At 42.7% G+C, this 12132-nt stretch overlaps 1 protein-coding gene across 2 annotated transcripts in view; it reads left to right on the top strand.

Moving 5' to 3' along the window:
• pkn1a (protein kinase N1a) overlaps window positions 1-12132 on the top strand; it is a 262380-nt gene that overhangs the window by 193463 nt on the left and 56785 nt on the right. For both annotated transcript variants that reach the window (XM_059639870.1, XM_059639869.1), the window contains 3 exons: window positions 966-1041; window positions 8660-8751; window positions 10957-11133. In XM_059639870.1, the coding sequence (XP_059495853.1) occupies window positions 966-1041; window positions 8660-8751; window positions 10957-11133 (345 nt within the window). The remainder of the gene's footprint in view (window positions 1-965; window positions 1042-8659; window positions 8752-10956; window positions 11134-12132) is intronic.

Below are 12132 nucleotides of genomic sequence, written 5' to 3'. Positions count from 1 at the left end.
TATTAACATCCTTGCAGTTACCATTGACCAGAAACTGAACTGAACTGGACTGAGTGCAGTGACTACAAGAGCAGGTCTTACTCTAGAAATCCTGCAGCAGGTGACCCACTACCTAACTCTCCAAATCCTGTCCTCTATCTACAGACACGTCAGTAGTGTGATGGAGTACTTCCACTTTCCTGGTTGTGTATGGCTCTAACAACTCTAATCAGTCACCATCCAGGATAAAGGAACCCATAAAGAACACTGGATAAAGCCAGCAGGTCTGGCTGCAACTGTGGAGCAAGAAACAGAGTAAATATTTCAAGTCTGATATCATATCTTCAGATCTGAAGAAGAGTCACACCATATTGCAACGTTAACTCTGTTTCTTTCTCAGCAGATACTGCCTGACCTTCTGAGTTTCTCTAGAAGCCTCTGTTTTTGTTTCACATTTCCAGCATCTATAAAAGCAAAATATTTTCACAAGCATTTGCTCCCTCCATAACTGATGCTTAGTAGCAGCAGTGTGTCCCAGAGACAAAACGTACTTCAGAAATTCACCAAGGCTCCTTAGATAGCACCTTTAAAAACCCATGCCCACTTAGAATGACAAAGGCAGCAGATACATGGAAGTCACGAGTTCCTGTGTGAAGATGTGACACCTACAAGTTCCCCTCCAAGCCACTCACCATCCTGACATGGAAAATATCACCATTCCTTCAGCGTCGCTCCTTGATGGCATTGTGGGCCTCCTTACACCAATGGACTGCAGTGGTTCAAGAAAACAGCTCACCACCACCTTCTCGAGGGCAGTTGAAACGTCAAGAAATGCCAGCCCAGTCAGTCATGTCCACATCGCCTGAAATTTTTTTTTCAATTCTGTCATTTTGTATGTTGAATACTGATGTCTCTGCTTACCAGACAGTAGTTTACTGGTGAGTTGAATCTTTGCACTGACAGATGCTTCCTGTCCCTCCACATAGCATACAGCTGAAATCCTCACTGACTCTGGATGATTTCAAGCTGATTGCAGTCTTGGGCAGGGGACACTTTGGAAAGGTAAGAATTTTAATATTTTGAAGTTTCATGTTGGTTATTCATGCATTCCACTTGATAATTGGAGGTGTACTGTTCTAAATTCCTTTTCACGCATTAAAACACTAAATAGACCTGTTAAAATGATAGAGCATGAAAAAGCATTTTGCAGAGAGAAAAGACAATAGACAATAGACAAGCAGGAGTAGGCCATTCGGCCCTTCGAGCCAGCACCACCATTCATTGTGATCATGGCTGATCATCCACAATCAGTATCCTGGGTGGAAGGTTTGCTCGAGTAGTTCGAGAGGGTTTAAACTAGTATGGCAGGGGGGTGGGAACCTGAGCTGTATACCAGAGGTGAGAGTTGATGCAGGTGAGGCAATAACAAGAGGTAGACCAGCTAGTGGGAAGGATTTTCCTGGGAAGGAACCAAGGGATCAGTTAAAGTGTGTTTGCTTTAACGCAAGGAGTATCAGGAATAAAAGAGATGAACTTAGAGCATGGATCAGTACCTGGTGCTATGATGTTGTGGCCATAACAGAGACATGGGTTTCTCAGGGGCAGGAATGGTTGCTGGATGTTCCAGGGTTTAGAGCATTTAAAAAGAATAGGGAGGGGGGTAAAAGAGGAGGGAGTGTAGCACTACTAATCAGAGAGGGTATCACAGCTACAGAAGCTTCCATTGTCGAGGAAGATCTGCCTACCGAGTCAGTGTGGGTGGAAATTAGGAACAGCAAGGGAGTAGTCACCTCGTTAGGGGTTTACTACAGGCCCCCCAATAGCAGCGGGGAGATTGAAGAAAGCATAGGTCGGCAGATTTTGGAAAAGTGCGGACTTAGTAGGGTTGTTGTAATGGGTGACTTTAACTTTCCCAATATTGATTGGAACCTCCTTCGAGCAGAAGATTTGAATGGAGCTGTTTTTGTAAGGTGTGTTCAGGAGGGTTTCCTAACTCAGTATGTTGACAGGCCGAGGAGAGGAGAGGCCATTCTAGACTTGGTGCTCGGAAACGAGCCGGGGCAGGTATCAGATCTTGTGGTGGGAGAGCATTTTGGTGATAGTGACCATAACTGCCTCACATTCTACATAGCTATGGAGAAGGAGCGGATTAGGCAAAATGGGAGGATATTTAATTGGGGAAGAGGAAACTATGATGCGATTAGACATGAGTTAGGAAGCATGGACTGGGAGCAATTGTTCCATGGTAAAGGCACTATAGACATGTGGAGGCTGTTTAAGGAACAGTTGTTGCGAGTGATGAATAAATATGTTCCTCTGAGACAGGCAAGAAGAGGTAAGATAAAGGAACCTTGGATGACGAGAGCGGTGGAGCTTCTCATCAAAAGGAAGAAGGTAGCTTACATAAGGTGGAGGAATCTAGGGTCAAGCTCAGCTCTAGACGATTACAGGCAGGCGAGGAAAGAGCTCAAAAATGGTCTGAGGAGAGCCAGGAGGGGGCACGAGAAAGGCTTGGCAGAACGGATTAGGGAGAACACAAAGGCATTTTACACTTAAATGAGAAATAAGAGAATGGTTAAAGAAAGAGTAAGGCCGATCAGGGATAGCATAGGGAACTTGTTTGTGGAGTCTGAGGAGGTAGGGGAAGCCCTAAATGAGTTTTTTGCTTCTGTCTTTACGAAAGAAACAAACTTTGTAGTGAATGAAACCTTTGAAGAGCAGGTGTGCATGCTGGAATGGATAGAGATAGAGGAAGCTGATGTGCTGAAAATCTTGTCAAACATTAAGATTGACAAGTTGCCAGGCCCGGACCAGATTTGTCCTCGGCTGCTTTGGGAAACGAGAAATGCAATTGCTTTGCCACTTGTGAAGATCTTTGCATCCTCGCTCTCCACTGGAGTCGTACCTGAGGACTGGAGAGAGGCAAATGTAATTCCTCTCTTCAAGAAAGGAAATAGGGAAATCCCCGGCAATTACAGACCAGTAAGTCTCACGTCTGTCGTCTGCAAGGTGTTAGAAAGGATTCTGAGGGATAGGATTTATGACCACCTGGAAGAGCATGGCTTGATTAAATGCAGTCAACACGGCTTTGTGAGGGGCAGGTCATGCCTCACAAACCTTATCGAGTTCTTTGAGGATGTGGCTAGAAAAGTTGATGAGGGTCGAGCTGTGGATGTGGTGTATATGGACTTCAGCAAGGCATTTGATAAGGTTCCCCCATGGTAGGCTCATTCAGAAGGTCAGGAGGAATGGGATACAGGGGAACTTAGCTGTCTTAATCTCTTAATAATCTTATATGCCTCAATCAGATCCCCTCTCGTCCTCCTAAACTCAAGTGTATACAAGCCCAGTCGCTCCAATCTTTCAACATATGATAGTCCCACCATTCCGGGAATTGACCTCGTGAACCTACGCTGCACTCCCTCAATAGCCAGAATGTACTTCCTCAAATTTGGAGACCAAAACTGCACACAGTACTCCAGGTGCGTTCTCACCAGGGCCCTGTACAGCTGCAGAAGGACCTCTTTGCTCTTATACTCAATTCCTCTTGTTATGAAGGCCAGCATGCTTCATTGCCTGCTGTACCTGCATGCTTGCTTTCATTGACTGTTGGTGTCACAATCTAGCCGGAGGGTTTGAAAGAGTGATTGTAAACTGGTTCTGCTTGGACAGGAAGAGGGTGGTCCAGAGAGACAGGCAAATCTGGACAAAGGTTTAAGTGGCATGGGAGGTGTTTCATGAGAAGCCAAAATCTGAGGACCTGGGATACAAGGTAGAGTTGCGTGGTTGCATGTGGATGTGGCAATGATTTGGACAAGGCTGCAGCAGGGGAAACGCAGACTTTTTTGCCTTTAGTTGTAAAAGCTAAGGCTCATTTGTCAGTAAATCTCAGGCGCATCAGGTGGTGAAGTTGGGGGAAATATTGGATGTTGCGAGCATTCACATTGAAAGTTGAGCATATATGTCAGTTGTGGCTCAGTTGTTTGCACTCTCGCCTCTGAACTTCAAGATCTTGGATTCAACTCACACTCCAAGTCTTGAGCATGTGAAAACCAAGGCTAACACCCCTCTGCAGTACTGAGGGAGCACTGCATTGTCTAAGGAGCTGTCTTTCAGAAGACATCTTAAACCAATGTCCCATTTGCCTGTTTAGGTGGATCTGAAAGAATTCATAGCATTATTTTGAAGAAAAGCAGGGGAGTTATTTTTAGTGACTTATCCAATATCTGTTTCCAACCACCTTCACTAAAACAGGTTATCTGATCATTGTAACAATGCTAATAGTATTTGTCATTTAAAGAAGTGTTGTCTCAGGAGACACAGTGGTCTAAAATACATGGACAAAACCGAAAGAGTAGCCATGTTGTGGCAGTAGAATCATAGAATTCCTACAATATGGAAACAAGCCTTTGGCCCAACAAATCCACACCGACCCTCAGAGCATTCCACTTGGACCCATACCCCTATAACCCACCTAATCTACACATCCCTGAACATTACGGGCAATTTAGCATGGCCAATCCACCTAGCCTTCACATCTTTGGACTGTGGGAGGAAACTGGAACACCCAGTGGAATCCCACGCAAACATGGGGAGAATGTGCAAACTCCACACAGATAGCTGCCCAAGGGTGGAATTGAATCCAGGTCCTTGGTGCAGCAAGGCAGCAGTGCTAACCACTGAGTCACCATGCTGCCCAAATGAGGAAGACAATGACACTGTAAGTGACTATTTAGGAAGAGAAGCCAATAATGGAAATGCACTGGTTGTTTTTGGACAGATAGGTGAGACAAACAATGGCAATCCCACTGGGGTAGTCAGGTGTGATGAGGATGTGGCGCATTCTAGTGAGGTTGTGAAGTATAAAACATCAGCCACGGCCATGAAGGAAATACTTTGTAACTTTACCCACTGTGGTCTCTATACTAGGCACAGTGAGGGAATTTGAATTGAATTACTCCAGGTGAGGTGAACAACACTCAGGTCACGAGAATATATTCAGGGAACTCTGAGAAAGAGGGGTGTTACCAGCTATACTCAATGGAGCAGGTAAACGGTGGATAAGTCACTGAAAATAGTTTAAATCCTTGTTTGAGTTTCTGCTGAATTAATCCGGTTTTATTGAGAGCAAGAAGAGTTGATGCCTTACAGTCACAGTAGAGGAAGAATGGACAGTGGATGAAGATGAGCTCAAGCGCAGTGTAAATCTAAGAATTGAAGAGTTGTGAAAGACCAACCTTGCTGAAATGATTTTAACAGCAGGTGATTTTATGTCTTGCGCAGAATGCAGAAGAAAAGACCTTTCTGAAAAGCTGTATTTGTGTTTAAATAAGTGCTAACATGCTGTGCATGTGAAAGAGGTTGAGTGTGCTGACAGATGCAGCCACACTGGGGAGGGAGAACAGACATACTGACTTAAGCCCCAACCGTCATGTCCAATCTCCTGCTCCCCTTAACATCAGTGATTTCTTTTTGGATTAGCCATGGGAATTGCAGGGTTACAGGGATGTTGGGGGGGTGGGGGGGGGGGAGGTGTGGGACTTGGTGTGGTCAGTGAGGATGCTGTAGAGATGCTATGATCCTAATTTGGGAGGACCATTTGAAAGTAGCCTTTAAAGTGTTGACTGTTTGGCATTTTACTTAGATCTTTTTCCCTGTGTTTTAACAGATCCTTTATTTAATGCTGTAATTTGCCTCAAGAAGCTGTCTGTGGTGCATTTGGTCAGTGTGTTTGGCTAGTAACCGAAGTTTTGGTAGTTTGAGACCACCAGAGTTTAAGCTAACCAGACAGATAGGTTGGGGTGCTAGGATGCTTGTTGGAAGGTTGATGCTGACTCAATGGGCTGAATGGCCACTTCCCGCACTATAGGGGTTCAATGAGCTGCCCTTTATGTCCAATCTCAGCACTTTCCTTTTTAATTTTTTTTGGCTGAATTGTATTTTTAATTGTGCTGATATCAGTCATATAATACTTTACAGTCAAGCATTGACTTTAAAGCTTGTCAGCTTTCAGAGAAAACAGATAAGATACAGTAAATATAGCTTGTGGTTTACAACTGTTTAAGACTGTCAACATTTTGAAAGTGTATCAAAAGCTACACAGCTTTTACATGACTTGGCTGCATTTCAGTGATAACCTGATGTCTGCCCCAAGTGCCACTGCACAATACACATTATCATGGTGGTGCCCCTGCCCCACATTGGGAACAAGCATTCTGTTTTGAAAATGGAACTTGAAGAATGACGGTATAAGTTGCCAATCAGGACTGAAAATTGGGAGCAATGCCTATTTTGAAGACAAGATGGCGAAGCCAGCAGCAAAATGGGGTCATGGGTAGCGTAATTCTAGTTACAACTGTACCTTCTGTTTGCTGAGTTTAATCCTTCCCTAAGGCATGTGGATAATTCAACAAGGAGTTATCAGAAGGAATAAGTCTCACCGCTTATTCTAGTCAAGCAATGCAAAGTGGGCATAATCTCAGAGCATCAAAGAAGCATTGAAATATAGCAAATAGGCGAAGGATTTGGTGCTCAACCATTCAATGTGATTGTGGCTGATCATCCAATTCACCACCCTGTTTCTGCTGTCTCCCTGTACCCTTTAACTTAAATAAAGGGAATTACAATGAAAGGAGGACAGAGCAAATGTGAACTGGGAGACTGGATTAGTAGGAATGATAGCAAGCAATGACATACATTTTAGGACGTAATTCATGACACTCAGCAAAAATAAATCCCAGTAAGGAGGAATAATTGTGAGGTATAATCCAGAAAAGGAGGATGGAAACAGTAATAAAGAGAAAATAAACCACGAGGGCAGACTGGCGTGGAATATGAAAATTGACAATAAGAGCTTCTTTTGAATATGTAAAAAAGAAGAGAGGTCAAAGAGAATATGGGCTGTTAGAAAGTGAGCCTGGGGAACAGGAAATAGCAGAGGATTTAAACAGATATTTTGGAATGTCTGTTTTTGGAAGATACTTCAAACATTCCTTAACTGTTAAAGAATATAGGGAAAGAATTAAGCACCATTATCATCATCATTAAAGATGTAGTTTAGACAAATTAATAAGCTAAAGGCAAAGAAGTCCCCTGGCCTGTTCTGCACCCTTTCGAGTACAGTCATATCCTTCCAATATTATGGCAAGCAGAACCCGCACACAGTATTCCATCTGTGTCCTCACTCATGTTCTGTAAAATTGTAAAAGACTTCTATAATTTATGCCCCAGTTAATGAAAGCAAGCATAGCATTTGCCTTCTTCACCATCCTATGTATACTTTCGATGGAACTTCAGAGATCAATGGAGTAGAACACTGAGGTCTTGTTGTTTGTCAGTACTCCCAGGGGATCTACCATTCATTGACTAAATCCTTCCCTAATTGGTCCTTCCTAAATGCACCACTTCATACCCGATGTATTAAATTCCAACTGCCATTGCTTTATTTGATTTACCAGCTGATCAATATCAGACTGTAGCCTGAGACCGTCCTCCTCACTATCAAAAACACGACCAATTTTTGTGTCATCTGCCAACTTACCGATTATACCATCTGCATTCACGTCCAGGGTCGCTAATGTACATAACAAGCAACAAGGGTCGAAGCCCCAATCTTTGTAGCACACTGCTGGTCACAAGTTTCCACTTACAAAAAAACCGCCATCATTACCCTTTGCCTCCTATTTGTAAGCCAATTTTGGATCCAGTTTGCCAACTTGCCTTGCATCCCATGGGCTCTTAGCTTTTGCGTCAGCTTTCCATGCAGTGCCTTGTCAAAGAATTTTCTGACGTCTTGGTAAACCCCATCAACTATACTGTCCTCGTCAATCGACAGGATGTCTCTGTAACAAATCCGCTGTGACTATCCCTGATCAATCTCTGCCTTGCCAATTTGTTGATTAATCCATTCCCGCAGATTTATTTTTCCAATAATTTCCCTACCAGTAACTTCATACTAACAGGTTTGTAATTACCTGGCCATCCCTACTGCTCTTCTTAAACAAAGGAGCCACATTAACTGCCCTCCAGTCATCTGACACTTCACCTGTAGTCAGCAAAGTAATAAGTATAACAGGAACGAAAATAGAAGTTGCTGGAAAAGTTCAACAGGTCTGGCAGCATTTGTGAAGAAAAAATCAGAGTTAATGTTTTGGGTCCCTAACCCTAACCCTAACCCTTCCTTAGAACCTGTTCTGTTTTGGTTCCTGATTTACAGCATCTGTAGTTTTTGTTTTTATGAAGAAGTAAGTATATCTGTCAGGGCCCCAGCAATCTCTCTTGTCTTTCATGGTAGGTTGGATACAGTCTGGGACTCTCAACTACGCCTCCAATGACATAAACGCCACGCGTTTATGGGAAAAGACTGTTTCATAGCTGTATGGCAAAATATTAAACAATGTTGCATGTACCAGCAATTGAATTGTCATTTTTACAGCCTAAGTCACCAGCTCAATATGAAAAGATATATTTTGTCTTGCTGCAACTTGTTCTATTATTGTTCAACATTAGAAGTCACCAAACCATGGAAAACGGCAACCAGTAACCCAAACACAATACACATTCACCAGAACTTCAAACAGTTGGGTGACTAATATCTACACTAAACAAAGGGAAGAAAGACCTGAACAGTGTGCCACAGCATTGTTATCTTTGACATCTTAGCATTTTTTTCTTGCAACAGGTGCTGCTGTCAGAATATAAAAAATCAGGGCAACTATTCGCCATTAAAGCTTTGAAGAAAGGAGATATTGTTGCAAGGGATGAGGTTGACAGGTAAGATTTGATTTCTTATTTGAGCATCAATACATTACATTTTGCTACAAATTGCAGCACAGTAACTAATCATGTGACTCAACTGTCCATACTTCAGGCCAGGTCGATGACCTTTTAGCTAACTCTCATTCTTCCCACAGATTCAGCTTGATGTTTTTCTCTCTCTCTTTCTCTCCCTTTCTCTCCCTCTCTCTCTCTTTCTCTCTACAGAGACTACCTGACCTACTGAGTATTTTCAGCATGTTTCTGTGTTAACTTCAAGTTTGCCAGAGTTCCTTCTTGGTGGTGATTTCCAATAGTAGTCTTCAGTTTTGCTTGTCTTCACTCTGTGACTGCCCTGTTAAAACCTTTAATTTTATAGACCTTTATCCCATTTTCTGATTTTCTTCCAGTCTTACTTTTATTTCACTGATGTGTACATAAAATAATTTACTGTTTTGATTTCTATTTCTTGGTAATTCAATTTTCTCGATTTTCTTTGTCTTCCTCATTATTATTGCCATGCCTTCTAATTTCTGTGTATCTGCCCTTCTCATTCTGTGTTTGCTGACCATCCACTTAACTATGCTTCTTTCCTCTCCCAATTTTTCTCTTGGCCACAGTGCATCCATGGAATCTCATTAGAATTTAATTTGTTCTTCTTGCTGAGCACAATGTGTTTTCTTTTCCCTCTCCAAAGATCCTGCCAGATCTACTTAATTTCTCCCGCAATTTGTTTTTGTATCAGATTTCGAGCATCTGCAGTTCTTGTTATATTTTTCCATGATGTCCTAATCAATCATTATCCGAAGTTGCTCTGTTTTAATGGTGTTACCAGTTCAGTGGAAAGACTGCATCTAACATTGTGATCAGTCCAATGAGAGAACTGCATTTAAACAGTGTCATTAGGAGCAGAAGTAGAACATCTGGCCCTTCAAGCCTGCTCCACCATTCATATATTCATATTCATATATATCATGCAATATTCTAGTTTTCTTCACATACACCTTGATACCTTTGTATCGAAAAAATTACCTGTCGTTTTTTGACTATAATCAATGACTTGGCTTCCACCAATTTCTGTGGTAGAGAATTCCACAGGTTCACTGCTCCTTGAACGAAGAAATGGTTCTTCAGCTAAGTCCTAAATGTTCTGTCTCACATCTTGAGACTGTGACCGTTGGTTCCAGACTTTTTTTTCTTATTCATTCAATGGACAAGGGCGTTGCTGGCTAGGCAGCATTTATTGCCCAGAGAGCAGTTCAGAGTCAACCACATTGCTGTGGATTGGAGTCACACGTAGGGCAGACCAGGTAAGGATGGAAGGATTGAATTCAAATTCCACCATTTGCTATGGCGGGTTTCGAACCTGGGTCCCCAGAACATTATCTGGCCGCGGGATTAACAGTTCAGCGATTATACCACCAGGCTATTGCCTCTCCACCTAGGGAAAACATCTTCCCTGCATCTAGTCTGTCCAGCCTTCCTAGAATTTTATGCTGCAAACAGATTCCTCCACATCTTTTTACATTCTAATGAATACAGGTCCAAGTGAATCAATCCTTCCTCATAAAATAGATAACACAGTGTGGAGCTGGAGGAACACAGCAGGCCAGGTAGCATCAGAGGAGCAGGAAAGCTGATGTTTCGGGTCAGGCCCCTTCTTCAGAAATGGGCCATTTCCTGCTCCTCTGATGCTGCCTGGCCTGCTGTGTTCCTCCGGCTCCACGCTGTGTTGACTCCAGCATCGGCAATTCTTACTATCTCCTTCTCATACAATGTCTTGCTGTGCTTAATGTCAGCCTGGTAGGCCCTCCCTCTGTGGCAAACATATTCTTCCTTAGATAAGGAGACCAAATTTCATGCAGTTTGTGTGCTCCCAGGTGTGGTCTCACCAAGGCCCAACCTGACTCAAAAAAAATGCCTGTTCATTCCCTCTTCACTTCCTGCCTGTCATCCAACTCTCAAGCCGTGCCAGTAAGGATGACCAAAATAATACTTTGATTGCTCTGGTGGAGTGCTACGTTTAACACTGTTTTTGGTCTAGTCAGATGGCTGTGTTTAACTCTATGATTGGTCCAGTGGGAGGCCTGCATTTAACGCTGTGATCGGACCAGTGGGAGGGCTATGTTCATCACTGTGTGCCTGCTGATGTGACTCTGCATTTAAATGCATTATGCTGCTCCAAGTCAGCCAGTGCTCTCAATTGTTCTGTTGTCTCTGCAGCCTTATGTGTGAGAAACGGATCTTCGAGACTGTGAACATCTCCAATCATCCATTCCTAGTCAATCTTTTTGCGTGTTTCCAAACCCCAGAGCATGTATGCTTTGTGATGGAGTATACGGCCGGTGGAGATCTCATGATGCACATACACGCTGACGTTTTCTCGGAACCTAGAGCTGTGTGAGTATAGCAATCTGAATCGGTACTCTATTTCAGCTGCCTGCCAAAGTAATAAATTTTAGTCTACTGTGTATTTAAATCTGCAGTAGCTCAATTTGTAGCAGGCTCAATTCTGAATTTCTAGGTTCTGAATTTGAGTCCCACTTCTGAGATTGAACCCAGAAGTTTAAGCTGAGGCTTTCAGTCCTGTCCTGAGGGCGACTGCATTGTACGTGATGTCATCTTTCAGATGATGTTTTAAACTGAGGCACAATCTGCTTGCCTGAGTAGGTGTAAAAGATCTTTTGCCAATATGCACTAATATCTGATGATCATGCCATATAAAAGCATGTTCTTTTTCTCTTTTGCTTGAAATGTCACTAGGATCGTTTAAAAGTGACTTTCTCATTGCGGCGCATAAGTATTTAATGTGGTTTATAGGTATTTATCTCATTAAATTCCACAAGATATATGAATGGAAAAGACCATGTGCACTAAATGGTAACATTTTAATGTGACTGCAGAATGGCAGAGACTTGTATGTACAGAAGTCTTTGACAATGTTAGGACAAGATAATCAATCTGCTTTCAAAAACAATACATGTATTATACATCCTGGTGAACCTCTCTGTACCCCTCGAGTGCTATCATACCCTTCCTGTTCTGAGGCGACCAGAACTGGATGCAATGTCGCCTAATCAACACTCTGTACAACTTCAACATGATCTCCTTGCTGTTTTACTCCATGCCCTGACTGATGAAAACAAGTGTCCCATATGTGTTCTTAACCGACTTATTCATGTGCTCTGCTAACTTCAGGGATCAGTACATAATTACCTCAAGATCCCTCTGTTCCTCTGAGCTACTCAATATCCTGTCATTCATTAAATACTCCATCCTGTTTCCTCCGAAGTGCACCGCCTCGCATATATTGGGGTTACATACCGTCTGCCACTGTTCTGCTGTTCCAACCAACACATTTATATCTTCATATAACTTAGAACCATCTACTTGACTAAA

Source organism: Stegostoma tigrinum, chromosome 35 (genome assembly GCF_030684315.1).
Source record: "Stegostoma tigrinum isolate sSteTig4 chromosome 35, sSteTig4.hap1, whole genome shotgun sequence".
Classification (NCBI taxonomy): domain Eukaryota; kingdom Metazoa; phylum Chordata; class Chondrichthyes; order Orectolobiformes; family Stegostomatidae; genus Stegostoma; species Stegostoma tigrinum.
This window is presented reverse-complemented; position numbering and strand designations above follow the sequence as displayed.